At 37.1% G+C, this 18224-nt stretch overlaps 2 protein-coding genes and 2 long non-coding RNA genes across 5 annotated transcripts in view; 2 read left to right on the forward strand and 2 right to left on the reverse strand.

Annotated features, from left to right (window-relative positions):
* On the forward strand, nucleotides 1–1588 carry LOC111442010 (probable O-methyltransferase 3). Its single transcript, XM_023079256.1, has 2 exons — nucleotides 1–868; nucleotides 1129–1588. The coding sequence occupies exons 1-2, from the start codon at nucleotides 101–103 to the stop codon at nucleotides 1423–1425; spliced, it is 1065 nt and encodes a 354-aa protein (XP_022935024.1). The 5' UTR covers nucleotides 1–100; the 3' UTR covers nucleotides 1426–1588.
* LOC111442009 (DNA replication licensing factor MCM2-like) lies at nucleotides 1296–7937 on the reverse strand. Of its 2 annotated transcripts, none has more exons than XM_023079255.1 (18): nucleotides 7638–7937; nucleotides 7339–7517; nucleotides 6429–6607; nucleotides 6141–6330; nucleotides 5766–5985; nucleotides 5455–5662; nucleotides 5060–5194; nucleotides 4779–4970; nucleotides 4525–4697; nucleotides 4241–4429; nucleotides 4004–4120; nucleotides 3666–3750; nucleotides 3432–3584; nucleotides 3224–3349; nucleotides 2918–3100; nucleotides 2140–2301; nucleotides 1954–2066; nucleotides 1296–1506 (listed from the first exon to the last, which is right to left on the reverse strand). In XM_023079255.1, the coding sequence occupies exons 1-18, from the start codon at nucleotides 7862–7864 to the stop codon at nucleotides 1503–1505; spliced, it is 2835 nt and encodes a 944-aa protein (XP_022935023.1). In that variant the 5' UTR covers nucleotides 7865–7937; the 3' UTR covers nucleotides 1296–1502. The 2 variants fall into 2 exon arrangements, with proteins under 2 accessions (XP_022935023.1, XP_022935022.1); XM_023079254.1 differs by lacking the exon at nucleotides 1296–1506 and adding an exon at nucleotides 1568–1689.
* LOC111442013 overlaps nucleotides 4380–18224 on the forward strand; it is a 22327-nt gene continuing 8482 nt past the window's right edge. The window contains exon 1 of the long non-coding RNA XR_002710259.1: nucleotides 4380–4467. This is a non-coding gene — a long non-coding RNA (uncharacterized LOC111442013). The remainder of the gene's footprint in view (nucleotides 4468–18224) is intronic.
* LOC111442015 overlaps nucleotides 14549–18224 on the reverse strand; it is a 19104-nt gene continuing 15428 nt past the window's right edge. Inside the window, exon 3 of the long non-coding RNA XR_002710260.1 lies at nucleotides 14549–14631. This is a non-coding gene — a long non-coding RNA (uncharacterized LOC111442015). The remainder of the gene's footprint in view (nucleotides 14632–18224) is intronic.

Consider the following 18224-nt stretch of genomic DNA (forward strand, 5'->3'; position numbering starts at 1 on the left):
GTTTGGATGAAAGGGATTTGAAGGATTATGAAAGTTGGATGTGCGTCTATATTAGACGTGTTTTTCTTTGGTGGAAAAGCAAGAAGCTTTGGGTGACAAAATGGGAGAAAACAGAGAATTGCTGGAGGCTGAAGCCCATGTCTGGAATCATACTTTCAATTATATCAACTCCATGTCTCTAAGATGCGTTGTCCAATTAGGCATACCAGACATCATCCACAGCCATGGCCGACCCATGAGTCTTTCTAGCTTAGTGGAAGCACTCCATATTCAACCCTCCAAAGCTCAATGCCTTGGCCGTCTAATGCGTCTCCTCGTTCATTCTGGCTTCTTTGCTGAAACTCATTCTGGCTTCTTCTCTCTCACCACACCCTCTCGCCTTCTCCTCCGCCAAAACCATAACGCATTTGACACCACGCCCTTGTTGCTTCTACTTACCAGTCCAGTCTTCATGGCTCCGTGGGAAACTATGAGCAACTGGCTATGTAGTGATGATAAAGACCATAATTCCACTGCCTTCGAAATGGCAAACGGGAATACAATATGGGATTATATTGCACAACAACCTTCTGGTTTTGGCAATCTATTCCATCAAACGCTGATCCATGATTCTCAATTAATTGGGAAAGTGGTGACGAGCGAATGCCGAGGGATGTTTGAAGGGTTGACGTCGTTGGTGGATGTTGGTGGAGGTGCAGGCGCTATGGCTAAGGCTATTGTGGAGGCATTCCCACACATCTCTTGCATTGTGTTTGATCTCCCACAAGTTGTTGCTAGCCAAGAGCCTCAACAAGCCAAAAAAAACCTCAACTTCATTGGAGGGGATATGTTTGAAAAAATTCCACAAGCAAATGCACTCCTGTTGAAGGTAAATATATTTCTAAATGGCGAGTAAGAATCGTTTCCATAAAAAGTTTTAATCGATTTTATATCCGATGCATCTTTAAATTGATTTCAAACATGTCCTATTATTTCAAGGATCGATTTGAAGTTTTTTAAGATTTAAGAATTTATTAGATACAAAATTGAAAGATTTCAATGACTCAACATCAATGAAATTGAAAGTTTAAGATAGAAACTAACCTAACATAAGTAAACCACTCATTCCTTTTTTGTTTTGGTTAATAGTTAGTTCTACATGACTGGAGTGATGAAGAGAGCATTCAAATATTGAAGAATTGTAAGGCTGCAATTCCAAGTAGAGCTGAGGGGGGGAAGGTAATAATTATAGAGATGGTATTCGAAGAACAGAGAGACAAGGAGTCGGTAGAAACTCAACTCTGTTGCGACGTGTACATGATGACCACTTTCACTGGCAGAGAACGGAATGAGAGAGAATGGAAGAGTCTTTTCCTAGCAGCTGGTTTTAGTGATTACAACATAATTCCTGTGCTGGGTTTAAGGTCTATCATTGAAGTGTACTAATCCCTTTCCATCCAGCTCTCATCCCTTACAATATCCCATCGCCTTCCAAATCCTATAAATATGCTCAGACCCCCTGTTTACCTATAATATATTGTGAAATAATTGTACTCAAAACATGAAATAATCATATGGTACAAATCTGTTGTAACAAAATTATTTTTAACTATGCTATTTGGAGATGTTACATATTATATGTTAGAACATGGGGAAAATTACAGAAAAGAAGAGATTGCACAGAACATATAATTCCAAAATCAGGACTGCCTGAAGTAATCGTAAAAGAAGAGATTGCATAAGATCATGCTAAAGAGAATTCTTCAACTCGTTCTTAATTTGATTAAATTCAGATCCCAAAACAGTACATCTCTAAATATCCAAAGAGGTCTTTTGAATCCCCATTTAACACAACTTCCTACCCACAACGTTCGAGTCCTTTACGAATATCATCAATTCGGTAAGATAACTCACCTATTTCCTATTTCCTATTTCCTATTCCTATTCCATTTTCAATCTGTATCCTTAAATCACCTGGCAAGATGATGCCTGATTAGACCATGCTCTTCATCCAGCACAAACTTAGCATTTGAAAAATGAGAGCTGGTGAAGAAGGGTTTCAGATCATAAATTTCGTGTTCCTGTGCCTGCATCGGTATCATATATGTAAGTCCCGTATTTATCTACCTTATATATAGGAAAGTAACACGATATCATTACCTTGCTTTGTAGGTCTTCCAATTTCACATTAATGTGGGTAAGCTCCGATGTAGATCCGCGAACAATTTCCTCAAAGTGAAGTGCATTCTTCACAAGCTCTCGGAGAAGATATAGGAGCAGCTCATTGTAATCCTTCTTGAAAGTCATGTACTTTCTGAAGCTCTGCAAGATACCAAAGCTTCCACAATTTAACATATCAAAACGAAATCTGGTATAGCATGGTTGATGGTTCAATTATGGACATAGGAAGGGCATGGGAATTTTGGATTTATCCTTTGACCTGGTCATCTTGGCAGAATAGAAGCAGTGAGAATAACAAAAGGTCATTTTTGTTCCATTAGTATTATCCGAACTTTCATCAAACATATTTGCAGCCACATCGCACATCTTAAGATTTGAGATACTAAAACTAGTTAGTCTAACAAATATACAACATTAAGAATTACACAAAGTTGTCTTTATCAGTAAATTATAGAAAATGGTACGAATATTAGCATTAGTAACACTTAAGGTCATCAAATTCTGATGGAAACCCCATGGCAACTACAGGGCCTTGATCATTTAATCGAGAATAATAAAGAAATTATATTGGATTTCTTTTAGAGTATAATTCGAAGATCCAGAATTTCAGCTTCATGATTCAAGCATATCCTTGTGTATTAATATAAATCGAGGAAAGCAATGGTTAATTCTTGTACCCAATATTGAATAGCGATATCAGCATTTATATGACATGCGGAGAGAAAGAGAGAGAGAGAGCAGTGATATCCTTTTATACCTTTTGCAGAGCTTTCTGCACTCCAAATTTTTGGGTTGAAATGAAAGAATCCAGTAACACACGAATTGCCATATCAACATCTTCTTGTGTGACGTGCTGTCTAAGGTGCATTCTTGCATGTGCTTCAGACATGCGTATCATTGACTCTATGTGCCTAACTGCAATAGGAACTCCTTGCCCATGCTAGTCACATGGCAAATGATAGTTAATATGCGATGTTTCCATCTACGAAGTTAAGTGCGCTTAAAAAAAAAAAAATACTATCAATAATAATAATAAAAATAAGGAGGTAAAGTAAAGCCTTACAGAAGATTCCCTTCGTAATTCTGCATAGACGTGTGTTAACTTATCCATATCAGCATCATGCAACCTTGGAAAAACATTCAACTTAGAATAAGTTATGTACTTCCTCAGCAGATCTTGGGGGAGCACCTGGAGGATCAGTATTTAGAAATATTAGAGCAGAAAGTCCACAGATAACCTACTAAGAGGATGATAAGTACAAGTGTATGACCTCAGAATCCAGTGGCCCTGCAGAGTCTTGACTGTCCTCCTGAGATTCATTTATAGACTTGTCATCAATATTGCCGCCCTTTGGTTGTGACTTGAAATGACTATCAACCACAAACTTAGCAAGCATCTCGTCTGTTACAGAGTCCACCACATCCTGCAAATTATCCAAATCCTTTTCGGTTACAATCAACTTCTACAATTTGAAGAAAGAAGGATGCAGTCTCCTGAAATTTACCTTAACAACGCAGAGGATGTCAAATCGAGAAATAATAGGATCGGTCAGCTCTACATTTTGCGTGAATGTTTTTGAGGAGTCGTACCTATAAAAATGCTAGTTGATTAAAATATGCAGTAGTTTTAAAATTACTAGATGTGAAGGATGGGTGAAAAATAAGTTATCATTTTTTATCCTATTTGGTGAGGGAAGAGTGTGCTTGGACAAAAACAATAAAAACATGATCATCCCAGAATTGATCAAATTTATGACTTACAACCATTTATTGTTCATCAATTGGTACTGTTTGATTTCTTTCCTCGCATGCTTACAAGTCAAACACAAAGTACTTGTCATACCTTCCTCCAATGGGATTGGCAGCAGCAATGACAGAACATCTGGCTTGAAGAGAAGTGACTATTCCAGCTTTTGATATGCTAATGCTTTGTTGCTCCATTGCTTCATGGATACTTACCCTAATCACAGATGAGAACTTTAATTCCAGCACACCAAAAATTTAAGACTTTCTAGACTCGGCAGGAAAATAGATAGAATTGCAAAATTCAGAATGTTGAATCGATGGTTGTTTTCTCTACCTATCCTGATCATTCATTTTGTCAAACTCATCAATAAGACAGATTCCTCTATCGGCTAATACAAGGGCACCTCCTTCAAGGGTCCACTCCCTTGTAACAGGGTCCTTGTGCACTGCTGCTGTTAGACCTACGGCTGAAGCTCCTTTCCCTGTGGTGTACACTGCTCTATGCCCAGTTTTCTCAACATACCTGGAAAGAATAATATACAAGTTCATGTTCCATCAGCTGTAGACCCGTATGTCACTTAGGAAGTTTATCCCCAAACTGATAAATGTAGCTCTTACTTGAGAAATTGAGATTTCGCAGTGCCAGGATCACCTAATAGAAGTACATTGATATCGCCTCGTAACCGGTGTTTCCCTTCAACATTTTTTTCTTGACCTCCAAACATTGCAAGAGCAATTGCTGTTTTTATGTCCTCGTGACCATAGATTGATGGTGCAATGGACTTGATTATCTGTTATTAGTTCAAACCAAATCAAAACGCTTAATCCAAACACGTAAGGAACGTACTCATTAATTTCTTAATATAACTAACCCTTTCTCCAATTCTAGGGTCTTTAGACAACTTCTCAATCTCATCTTTGTCTTCCTGGGTAAGCTTGTAAGCAGAAAAGAGGTCTTGCTTCTTGGTAATGTAATTTGCTTCAACAACAGTGGAAAATACAGGAAAACCGTTCTTTGTATTCAATGATAAGTCAAAATTGTTTGTATAAATGCCTGTGACTTCCTGAAATCAATCAGGTCATATGTCAAAAAGTTTGCAAGTGTTGCAAAAAGAAAAATTTGACAAAAGTACATCAAGGGCAGGGAACATACAATTTCTTCCCCAGGACGAGCACAATCAATTAGATCATTCAATAGTATCACTTCCTTGTACCTAGGAAGTCGCCCAGCTGGCACAATTCCTGGACTTTCTTGGAGGGTTAGCTTTTGGTAATTCCTATATATAGTCTGCAGCATAACAGTCAACAATGTGTGAAATTTGATTAACATTCACCGAGATTTTATTTCACTACAGAGAAATGCTAAACAAAAATACATGACAAGAAACCATCTCACCCATTTTGCACTAAGGGAACAGCCGAAACAAATAAATGAAACAAGCCCTTAAATGAGATTTGTAGGTACAGAATTTCAACCGTGGTTGCTCCACCCAAAAAAAATAAATAAATAAATAAAGATAAAGAAGTAAATTAAAACTAAGAATTCACCTGCTCGACATTTACTGTGAATGGCCCTTTCGACTGGCATTCAGGACAAGAGCCAACCTTGACCTCTGAATAAGAATTCTGAAAAAATGGTCCCAATATTGTGCCACATTTACCACAATCATACTTCACCTGCTGCAACTGGGGGAAGACACCAGAGCGTCGGGTTACTACGCCCCCAATTCGAATCATGGTATTTAAATGAATTTGCCTACAAAGTGCAACGGGACACAATTGAAAATGGAATGACTAGGAAAATAATAAAAGAAAACATATATCTGAAAAGGCCCTGCACCATGAATCTACAAGGATACCTAATATTTCGAATCTGATCATAGACTGGTAAATTATTGATGCGAACATAGATCTTTTGGTGGATATTTTTGTAATTTGGATGTATGTCAAAGACAACCTTCTTTGCAACATCTTCCATAACTTCTAAGACGGGCTGGGGTGCATCAGCCAACCAGATTGCAATATTCGGATGGACAAAGATAAACTGTTTGTAATCAATCTCCAAACTGCACCTATTGGCTGCAATCAAACATTAAAGCAACCAGTCAGAAAAATAAGAGAAGCATGAACATGACTCTAACAGGTTATCTTAGAAAACAATATTTGTTTTATCATTTTACAAAATAAACTAAATGTTAACAATCCACTGCAAGTACAGTGAAGCAGATGCTCACCTAACACCATCTCATTTATCAGTCGCATGTACTCAAGCTCACCATTTCCACTCTTTGGATTCACATATGTTTCCAAGAATTTCTTGAACTTTTTCCCTATAAAGCGCCGAACCGCATCCATGGTAACATGTTCTCTAAGTGGCCCTTGAACACGATACATCTCATTCTCATTTTCATCATCGTCTTCATCCTAAATTAGAGGGAAATTGTTAGTTACAAATATGGCTAACAATAATTAGGTGCAAAATCCTAATATGAGGAAAATAAAGATGTGACAGCCTTAAATACCTCATATTGGTCATCAACAGAATGATCTGTAATGGGCACGTCGTCTCGTGAAGTTTCCCTTTGTGATCTACCAGGAGAACTCTGCATACCATCAATGTCATCATAGCTTCTTGCAGCAGCTGGAGGCCGAAAATCAGCTCTTGCTCTTTTTGAAGGCCTGTAATTGTCATCCTCCGAGTCTGAAACAAAACATACAAACTAGTTAAATTTCAAGAGTTAAAATCTGCCAGTCTCCAAAAAAATAAATCAAAAGGGAAACAACTAATAACTTCCAGCTGCTAAGAGTAGTAAAGCAACATCAAGGAAACGTCTCTAGCTTTCAGTTCCTTTAGGAGGCTAGACCCCAAGGTATCTTCAACTAATTTTAAAAACCATATAATAAAACATCTTTGGCGTATACCAACAGGAATTTTTGTATTGGTTAGAGCAGATGACTATGTTCTGGATGACAAGTCAGAATGGCTTGAAACCAGAACAGAATGCTTCACTATTCTTTTTGTTGCGAAAGTTTTCAGTCAATCTTCTATGGTTGTATACTTGGAAACTTGTGCCTGAAAATAACTTCAATACAAATTGAAACTAAAGATTTTCAAGATATTGAAACTCATCAGTTAGAGTGAGTTCACTTCAATTAGTTCCTACATATCTCAAGCTTTTGTTAGGGAAAAGTAAAGCTGAAGACAATGTGGTGCATAATTCATATTCTCAAGCATGATCAATCCTAAAATTAAAATTAAAATTAGAATAGTAATACATTAAAGAAAACACGAACGAAAGGTAAGAGAAAAGAATGGAAGCACGAATAGCTCAGTAATGTATTGACAACTTGCTGAGCGAGTGAACACGCTGAAATCGAGGGAAAAGGCTACAATTTGCTGTTCAGATAGAATATAATAGGCAAAAAAATTACCTTGATCATGTAATAGCTCAGGAAGCTTCCGACGGGTGAACTGAGCATCGCGAGTGTCCAGTTCTATCTCGGCAGCTCGCCTGTCCTCCATAATCTGATCCAAATCTCTCTCGTCCTCTAATGAATCGTCAAGGTCCAAGGACTCGTACTGGTCATGCTCGTCCATCCTCCGATAGTCGCTACAAGATTAAGAAGAAAATTCATAAGATCGGTACTACATTAGGCAAGAGATTTCGAGATTTTTTTTTATTAAAAAAACAAACAAGAAAACAAAACGGGATTTGATTTCGAGAACCGACTCCAAGAAATTGTCGTGGTAGAGATCCTCTCCTTCCTCCTCTTCATCGGGGTCAGGCTCGTCGGGAAGGACATGAGGATCAACAGCGGCTTCGTCCTCATCGGGGTAGATATCGGAAGTTTGGCTGAGATGAGGGAGCTGGTCCGTTTCGAAACCGGCGGAGGTGGTGGGAGAATCAGGCGTGGAAGGCGGATTGCCGGAGTTGCCATCGGGAGTTGGCCCAGCCATTTCTTAGCGACTGGGAGCGGGAGAAGGAGAGAAAATGGGAGTGTGAATGGACGAAATGAACTTCACTGACCTAAACGCACTTCAGTCATCGATGAGGTTGTTTTGGCGGGAAGTTTTGGCGGGAAATGAGGTGGCTCCCTTCCCCTCCACGTCTGCTTTATTAGGCACCTTTCACATTCATTTCAAGATGTTTGAAGTGGTTATGCATCATATGTGGAAATTTTTATTGTTTTTAATGTCAGATAAAATCGATTAATAAATTAATTGAAAAAAAATTCAGTTTTTTTTTTTTCAATTAAGTTGATTCTCATCATTTTTCTTTTTAATCTTCTAAAAATTCCAATTATTTAATTACCACTCGGCTATATTTACTAAGTGTGCCAATTTGTTCACTCAAAATTTCAATGAAAAAAATTTAATTCATGTCATGGAAATTGGTTCTACTCTTTAATATTTATCTTTTTTTTTTCTTGTATATTCACTTTACTCGATATGATATGAAGCAAGACATTTCAATCCTACAATATGAACTTCAAGAAAGATGAATTTCATTTATTCTCATATGGTCATAAATTTTGAGTAGATATGATGTTTTATCAATGTATTTTAAGACTTTATATACTTGAAGGTTACATTTACATAGTGGCTAATAATGGTCATAAAATAGGAATGTTGTCATTCTTGAAATGTCTCATGGAAAGTTAAGGGTTTCAATTTGAGGCTATATAAAGTCATGTATGTTATATTTGTGAAGTAAATTTGGAAAATGTAGTAAGCATTTGTGCTTTCTTTTAGTTAAGAGCTAAGTTTCTTTATTATTCTATGTAATTTAGGTGGTATGTTTAAAATCATTCAAGCTTGACATAATTAATCTTTATCTATGGAGAGATTCGAATCTAAAAAAAATGTTATTGTCTTGAGATATTTGATCTACAAGATAATTTGAGCTTTATTTTCTCTTGGGATGATTTATGTTTTGAGGTTCTTGGATATATTTAGTTCTAAATATCTTATTCTTCAATAAGATTGTTAGATGACTAAATATCTTATTCTTCAATAAGATTGTTAGATCAAATTCCCAAAAGTTGTAACCATTTAGAATGAAATCAAATTGATTTAGGGTTTGAACATTTGTGAACTAGGAGTTTGCATATTATTGCGCTTGTGAGTATAAGAGTTCTTAAATTCAACTTACTAGGGTTTCCATTTCACAAAGGTTGATGTACTTATTTTCAAGAAAACTTGGTTTGTTGATTTTATTTGATCGCCCCTTGGCTTAGCTATCTTCATTAGGTTGGGGCATGAGTGACACTACCATGTTCAGCTAAGCCTAGTTGATGATCCCAGAATTAGAGTGGAGCCTTGACGGTACGGTATCGGAGTAAAGAGGGAAGTGGAGGTTATGGTAACACTATTCATACTACTCAATCATGGTGAGCTACCTCGGTTTTCCATGATTACCGCGGTATCCTATTAGGTTTTCTAGGGAGAATCTTGATGGCTTAGACATGGATTCACACATCTCTAGGATTCTCGCGCAAGAGCTCTCAAACTTGTCATGGTCTGGATACTAGGGTATGGGCCCACTGGCCACCCTTATGCGACCCTAATTGCACGGAGGTATCCTACTCTAGGTCTTTATCTAGGCCAATTAGTCTCTAGCGCCCTAGACTAGGTTCGTTATTCCTCCTTATTCTCAACAAGTAAGAAAATACAGACAATCATACACTGGAGTTAACATGCAACAATTCATACAATATTAACATGCATGCTCGACAGGGAGATAACGTTCATCTTCGCCTGGAGCACAGATTTCACAAAATTCACTTCCTCTTTTCATGTACATACAATAACATAATATTTTCTCATTTTAATCTCTTTCCATAACTTGTAATCTAATCCACTTGGTTCGACTGGTTTAATAGCATGCATGCTTATCCAAACGTATCCTACAAGTATTGCTCGTGGAAAAATCCAAATGGTTATGTACATGGTTGACGCGTGTCTTTCCAAGCTCGAACTTCTTATCGGAGAAGGTAGTAAAAATTATGAAATTTCCTTGGTGGGTTCTAATTCACACCAGAACAGAGTTAGTAGTGAAATCAAAGTGAAAAACTAGCAAACGGAGGCCAAACAAAGGAAATTGGAGGACTCACGTGGTAGGAATTACGGATCTCCTCAATGGTATGATATTGTCCACTTTGAACATAGGTTCTCATGACTTTGCTTTTGGGATTCCCCAAAAGGCCTCGTACCAATGAAAATGTATTCCTTTACTTATAAACCCATGATCATTCTGTGGGACTCACTCCCAACAATTCTCAATAATCCTCCCCTCGAACAAAGTACACTATAAGCCTCCCTTGAAACTTATGGAGCTCTCAAACAGCCTCCCCTTAATCGAGGCTCAACTCCTTTCTCTGGAGCCCTCGAACAAATTACTCCCTTTCTTCGACACTTTAGTCACTTTTGACTACACCTTTGAGGCTCACAATTCTTTGTTCGATATTTGAGGATTCTATTGTCATGGCTAAGTTTAGGGTATGGCTCTAAGACCATGTTAGAAATCACGGATCTCCACAATGGTATGATATTATCCACTTTGAGCATAAGTTCTCATGACTTTGCTTTTGGGCTTCCCCAAAAGACTTCATACCAATGGAGATGTATTCCTTTACTTATAAACTCATGATCATTTTGTGGGACTCGCTCCCAACAATTCTCAACACACAATATCTAACACTTAATGACTGTGAATAAATCTAAAATTATTATTACTCAAAGAACACAATACAGAAAAAACTGAAATATGAAGTGTTGTATTGTAGCTGTATTTTACTAACCGTAAGACTTCTATTTAAACTGAAATAACTCCTATAAAGACTCAATTGATTTGTACAAAACTACTTAACGTGCAACTAATTTATTTGTAGAAATAAAGCTAATAGACTCCTAATAAAAATTAATAACTTGGCTAATTCAAACTAGCAATAAGTTGCACTAAATTTTGATAGCCTCCCTTAGTGCAAGCTTATTTCTCAATACCTCAGAGAGCCTTACGAAAACTTCAAACTTCACTTTGACAAATGTCTTAGTAAATATGTCTACAACTTGCTCATTAGTATGTATTTTCTGCAATTCAACATCCTATGAAAACACTTTCTCTTGAACAAAATGATAATGAGTTTCAATATGTTTCGAACGAGCATGAAACACCAGATTTTCCGCAAGTTTTATTGCACTTTCATTACCACAATTAATTAAATTGGCTGATGTGAGTAGTCACCATTTCTTGAATAAGCCTCCGGAGGCACAAACATTCTTGAGTAGCTATTGTAGCAACTACATATTCTGCTTCACAACTGGACAAAGCAACAGTGCTTTGCTTTTTACTACATCATGAAATTGCAATAGAGCCTGCTGTAAAACAAAAACTTGTTGTGGAGCATATGTCGTTCACGTCCCCAGCCCAATCAGCATCCACACAAACCACTCAAGAAAAAAGACTTTGATTTCTCATACATTAATCCATAATTTAAAGCCCCTTTATTAACAAAGAATTCTTTTTGCTGCAATTAAATGAATCTCATGTGGCTGATCCATAAATTGAGACACAACTCCTACTGAAAAAATATTGTCGCCTCTTGATAGTTAAATAGAATAAACTACCAACAAGTTGACGAAAGAATGTAGTATCTTCTAATGATTTTCTATATGAAACCGCTGTAATAAACTTGCTGCATATCCTTTTTGAGAGAGAAAATAACCATCATAATTCTTAATTTCCAAACCCGAAAAACAATCAGCTTCACCCAATCTTTTCATTTGAAAACGACCAGACAAGGTATCTTGGAGACTAATGATTTCAACAATATCATCACCAATAATAATCATGTCATCAACATAAAGTAAGAGCAGGGTGCATACAGGTGTTGTTTTCTTAACAAATAAGCTCGGATCAACACATGAAGACTTAAAACCACAAAAATTAAGATATTGAGCCATCTTACCAAACCAAGCACGAGAAGCTTGCTTGAGTCCGTACAATGTTTTCTTAAGTCTGCACACATAATCAGGATATTCTTGAGAGGTAATTCCTTGCGGCTGCTCCATAAAAATATCGCGATCCAACTCTCCATAAAGGAAAGCATTTTTCACATCAAGCTGCCATAATTTTCAGCCTTTACTGGCAACTAAATTAGATGATTGTCCGTAATGTTACCATCCTTGCGACCGGACTAAAAGTCTCATCATAGTCTCGACCATATTGTTGAGAGAACCCAGGAGCAACAAGACGAGCTTTGTGTCTATCAATTCTACCATCAACATTTTTCTTCAACTTTTAAACCCACTTACAAGTAATTAAATCGGCATCATGAGGTTTTGGTACAAGCTCCAATGTCATTTTTTTCAAGTGCTAGAATTTCTTCCATCATTGCATTTTCCCATTTTGAGATCCCTTTAGCTTCATTGTACAACTTCGACTTATTTTCACTTGAATCTCCCATAAAAGAACAAGACATGACAGAAAATTGATTAATGTCAACTACAAAATCAGACAAATGATCTAGTAACTTTTACTGTCTTTGAGGATTTTTCTTGTAGCAACTTCAATATTTGTAGTGGCTTCTGTATTTTCCCCCGCTTGAATGTCTGTCGCAATGAAAAATCTTTTCTCCCTAATATAGAATCAATCATAAGGAAAGAGTGCAACAGTAGTTGTACTTTGCTGCCATCTGCATTGTATTTGTAACTTGAAATTTCATCAAACACCACATCGCGAGATACAATAACCTTCTTTGTTTCCAAATCCATACATCTCCAACCCTTTCTATGAGTATCATAGCCAACAAAAATGCATTTCTTGGATTTTGGCTCAAGTTTAGTTCGATTATGTTCCAGTACATGAACATAACAAATAGACCCAAAATTACGAAAATATCTCACATTGGGTTTACGATATAAATCAGCTCGAATAGTAATGATTCTGTCCCTGGCCAGGCAACTGATTTACAACATGACAAGCTGTTTCAAAAGCTAATGCCCATAACTCTCTTTGAAGACTCCTCACATGCAGCCAAGACAAGCAAACTGATGTAAGATGAGCTAACTTGCGCTCAGCCACCCCATTTTGTTGCGGGGTTTCTGGACAAGTCAGTTGACGCTGAATCTCATGCTCCTTACAATATTCCATAAAATCATTTGAAAGAAATTCCCCTCCATTATCAGAGCGCAAACACTCAATTTTCAATTTAAATTCTTTTTCTACAGCATGCTTAAATTGAATAAACTTTGAAAAAACTTCACTTTTGTGTTCTAAGAAGTATACCCAACTGAAACGAGAGTAATGATCCACAAACACCATCACATAATGAAGGCCGGTATAGCTTGTTGTTCGCGTTGGTTCCAAAAGATCAGAATGAATCAATTCCAATACTGTTGAAGCTCTACTCTTTGACCTTGGGAAAGAAAGACGATGAGACTTGCCATATTGACAGCCTGGACAAATCTCATCATGCTGGATATCTTTAAAAACAGGGACATCATCAAGAAGTTGTTTTGTGGATATTTTCTGCAACAATTGAGAACCCACATGACCCAAACGAGCATGTCAAAGTGTTGAGCTTGCATTATGACCAGCTTTCTTGATATATTCATCACTAGTTGATAAAACATACAAAGATTCTTTTCTTTTTCCACAGAACAGAATATCAGCAGCACCATGGTTCACATTAGAAAGAATTTGAACATCTTTAGGCAAAAAAAAAAAGAACATACCCTTCTGTTATTTGTGATACAAAAGCAAGATTTTTCTTCAAACTAGGAAAATGATAAATCTCCTTGAGTAGAACACTTCCATCATTCAAATCTCCTTCTTTCGTCAAAGGACGCATTGAATTATCAACTGTCATAATGACCTTCTTTTGACAATGTGGACGAACATCTGATAGAAAAGTTTCGTTTCTAGTTGCATAATGAGAACAAGAATCGACAATCCATTCTTCATTGTAGTCTATAAAGGCATGAACATCTGCAGAGACATCGTCTTGATGTATAACTGAAGTCACATTTGTTGGCTGGTCAAGAACCTCAATAGTTAAACAGTGTTCCCAAAATGGGTTTGAAGAATTTTTACTTTCATGTACAACATTTGCTTTTGATTCCTGCATTTTGACTCGACAATTTGGCTTAATATGACCTGGCTTTCCACAACGATCACACACCACTTTCACCCGACAATCTTGTTTAAGATGGTCAGGTTTTCCACACTTGTAACAAGCTTTAAATGGCTTCTTTGACGACTTCTCACTTCTGAATTGATTCTGAGTATTTGATGAAGGCTTTGAATGAAAATTCTGTCTTCTTTGATCTTTGACATACAACACATCTTCTGGCTTTAGAGGAAATAAAGGGCATAAAGTCTTTTCGTAATCCACGAATAAGATAACGACGTAATCGAGCATCACTCACTGGCTCCTCAGCATCTAATTCTGAAATTTCAAAACACAGATTTTTCACTTTCAAGAAATATTCTTCAACAGAAAAATTACCTTGAGTTACCATAGCTAGTTCATTCTCTAGAAATTGCAACCGAGCTGTATTTTTCTTAGTGTATTGTTTTTGAAGTGTTTTCCACACTTGCTTTGGTGACTTTAAATCACGAACATGATCAATATATTCCTTGCTAATCAAAGTTCGCAAGGTAAATAAAGATTTTCCACATTTGATATTCCATTTTCGGCGTAATTCAACATTCTGTGGAGTATCTACTGAAATTTATATGTCATCACCTTCAATTAAATCCCACAAATCTTGCCCCTGTAGATAAGCTTCCAAACATAACTTCCAATAATTATAAGTATTGCCAACAAGCTTTTCCATAGCTATACCCGTAGAAGCACTTCCACCATTCATCTTGTTAAGTAATAATATCAAGCTCTTGGTTACCAACCTAGCTCTGATACCAACTTATACAATATCTAACACTCAAAAGTGTGAAGAAATTTGAAATTATTATTACTCAAAAAAGACAACACAGAGAAAACTGAAATATGAACTGTTGTATTGTAGCTACAAAGACTCGACTGATTTGCACAAACTACTTAAGGTGCAACTAATTTATTTGCAGAAATAAAGCTAACCGACTCCTAATAAAAATGAATAACTGGACTAATTCAAACTAGCAATAAGTTGCACTAAATTCTGACATCACGTGCGCTGCACACACCGACCACACGCTCAAAGGGTCACTACACGTGTTTTCATGTGTGCGTACCACACATGAAATTCTGATCGGCATCGAGTCGAGCAGTTTGTCGGATGCAGTTCGGATCGCGTGTGGGTCTTCACATTGGATGCACGTCTGTCGACTGGTGGGCTTGACGCGTTTCTTCAGCCGAGTTCTGTCATGTGCCATCCACGGGCTCCGTTGCTCCTCCGCACGTCGGGCAATGCATACCAGTAGTTTTCTCTCTCCTTGTGTGTTGCAATTTTTAAAAAAGTCAAGAATTTCCTATTTCAATCCATTTTCTTCGGATCTTTATAACTTAACGCACACAACTCATATCGATTTGGTTTTTTCACCAAAGTCGTAGAGTTTTAGTCCACCTACCCCAATGTATTTTTCTTATAACTTTTACTTGAACTCAGAACAAAATAAGGACGTTCAAATTAGTGAAAAAAACTCACGTTTATTGTTCTTGACTTTTTCACCTGATCTCCTATTAGACTCCGATTTTCGTCTAAGTTTTCTTCAAGAAACCTTTATAGACCCTCTTTAGTTCATCTCTTCAAAGATTAGAGCTTTAAACTCGAAAAACTCTTTGGATCTACATAAAACCAAATCGAAAGGCCATAACCATACCTTGATGTGTTCTCGGGTTTCTTGCCAAAACGAGTGATTCCGCCAATGACAGATTTGAGCGATTTTTGGCTTTGTCTTTCTTCTCCCTTCAAAACCCTAACCTCTTTTTTTTTTTTCTCTCTCTCTTTCATATTATGTTCAAACCCTTCAAACCCCTCAAGTAGGAGTAGGGAAAAAATGGTCATTTTGCCCCTAAGTTGACTTTGACCGTTTTTTTCCAACTATCTTGAGAATATCTCCCTTCTTCAATGAATTGAGTCTCGGTCTCCTCGGCATACAATAAGATCTTATGATTTTCTTATTATATAAATATTTTTTTGAATCTTAGGAAGGAAAGCAACGGTCATTAGTACCTCCTAAGCTCGGGCATTACAATTCTCCCCTTCTTAGGAGCTTTCACCCTAAAAGTTGGTCCTCCCTGGAAGAGTTTACAGTAAGACCTCCTCATATCATCTTCATGTTCCTAGGTGGCTTCGTTGTCTTAGTGGTTTTCCATAGGACTTTGACTAAGGGAATCTCTCTTCTGCGCAATTTCCTTACATCACGTGCCATTATCTTGATGGGCTTCTCTTCGTAGGACAGATACTCCCAGAGGGGAAGTGTCTCATGATCAATGATACGAATGGGATCCAGAGTGTACTTCATCAAGATCGAGACATGGAAGACATTGTGCATCGTAGCGAGGGTGGGTGGTAACACATCTTATGTCACAGGCCCTACCTTTTCTAGAATTTCAATGGGGCCCACAAAACTCGGGTTCAACTTGCCCTTCTTCCCAAACCTCAGCATCTCTCTCGTAAGGCCACTTTTAGGAAGACGTGATTACCCATGTTAGTGAAAGAATGAGTGATTGAATGGTCGATAAGAAAATTGAATTATGAAGAGCAACAATGCTCAATATATAGAGAGAGAATACAAAAAGACATTTAGAAATCTACCTAAAAATCTGAAGAAAATCTAGTAACAACCCAGTAAACAAATCAAAAACTAAATTTAATCAAAGCTAAATCAACTCCTAACTAGAAGGAGATTTAATTGAACTCCTAACTACAAGGAGATTTAATTAGATATTAACTGACAACAATCTAAACAAACACGTGATCTTTAACACTCCTCCTTGTTTAGATGCTGTGAACTCCAAGCTTTTTCCTAAATACTCATCTTACTCCAATTATCTTTCTGTTTAGAGGTCGATCAACCAACTTCCTGGTTTTGTTTTTCTCGATCACCGAAAGCTCCTTCTCTGACAAGTGCATCATCAACCAAAGCATCTTGTCGTTCATCTTTAGACTCTTCTAACATGCTACCAAAGATTAAATTGTTTGGTGCATTAGAAATCTGATTCACCTTTGTCAGTTCTTCCCAATTCCATTGCTCATTTCCAGTAAAATGAACATCTCGGCTCACAATAACACGACTAATGTGTGGTTGAAAAACTCTATAAACTTTTGATATAATGTTATACGCCCACAAAGATGCCAGCTTCTGCCTTTTTGTCAAGCTTATCACGCTTGACCTTGTTGTATTTTGATAATCGGCCAGGGAAATCCTTTCTTTTCGGTGAGAGGAAATTGTCGACAGGAGGTTGTTGGAAGAAAAATAAAATGCGTAAAATAACAAGGAGAGAGAATGATTGAAATTTCGACTGCGCTTAAAATCAGGTTGTGAAATCTTCTGAACAGATTTTCTATTTAAATATAACCTATCCTAAAAATGGCTGGAGAGTGGCAACTGAATCTGTGCCACTTCCTACAAAATTGCCGTCTAAAACTTCGTTAATCCATTCGACGTGTTTGTCAAATGGTCAAACGGAGAATTAATGTAATCGTGTGAATCTAAATAAGGAAAAACTCAGGTTTTATCTAACAGACCTGTGGAATGTAAGTGAAGAAAAGACACCCAAATACTCTAAGGAACTTTAAAGAAGGTTTGTAACCATACCAAACTTGAAATGGTGTCAGGTCCTTCACAACTTTTGTTGAAATTCGATTTTGCAAGCACACAAAAGTGTTTGCTGCTTTTCCCCAAAAAAGTTTTGGAAGATCCTTCTCATAAAGCATGCATCTAGTCATCTCCATTATAAATCTATTCCTCCTTTCACTGATGTCATTCTGTTGAGGAGTGTATGGTGCTATCAATTGATGTTCAATTCCAGCCTTTTCACAAAACCTGTTAAAAGTTTCTGAAAGTGTACTCCTTGCCATTATCTGATTTTATAATTTGAATCAAGCATGCACTTTCATTCTCAACTCTGGCTTTGATTTTCCAAAATACACCCGCAACTTCTGACTTTTGCTTCAACAAGAAGATCTAACACATTCTTGTTAGATCACCAATAAAAATAATGTAATAAAGATTACCATTTAACGATGGTGTTCGCTGAGGACCACAAAGATTAGTATGAACCATTCGCAGTTTTTTCGAGGCTCTTCATGCGTGTTTAGGAAAGGGTTGCCTAAGTTGCTTCCCAAAATTACAAGCACGGCAAGGAGGCAT

Source organism: Cucurbita moschata, unplaced genomic scaffold (genome assembly GCF_002738365.1).
Source record: "Cucurbita moschata cultivar Rifu unplaced genomic scaffold, Cmos_1.0 Cmo_Scf00004, whole genome shotgun sequence".
In the NCBI taxonomy this organism is placed as follows: domain Eukaryota; kingdom Viridiplantae; phylum Streptophyta; class Magnoliopsida; order Cucurbitales; family Cucurbitaceae; genus Cucurbita; species Cucurbita moschata.

Excerpts from the sequence above, each read along its gene's own strand:
- LOC111442009 (XM_023079254.1), bottom strand. The coding sequence starts at position 7,864 with ATGGCTGGGCCAACTCCCGATGGCAACTCCGGCAATCCGCCTTCCACG. Across the intron at positions 5,195-5,454 it reads TCACAGTAAATGTCGAGCAG|ACTATATATAGGAATTACCA; the intron begins GTGAATTCTTAG and ends GTTATGCTGCAG. Across the intron at positions 3,350-3,431 it reads CAGGGCCACTGGATTCTGAG|GTGCTCCCCCAAGATCTGCT; the intron begins GTCATACACTTG and ends CTGATCCTCCAG.
- LOC111442010 (XM_023079256.1), top strand. The coding sequence starts at position 101 with ATGGGAGAAAACAGAGAATTGCTGGAGGCTGAAGCCCATGTCTGGAAT. Across the intron at positions 869-1,128 it reads CAAATGCACTCCTGTTGAAG|TTAGTTCTACATGACTGGAG; the intron begins GTAAATATATTT and ends TTTGGTTAATAG.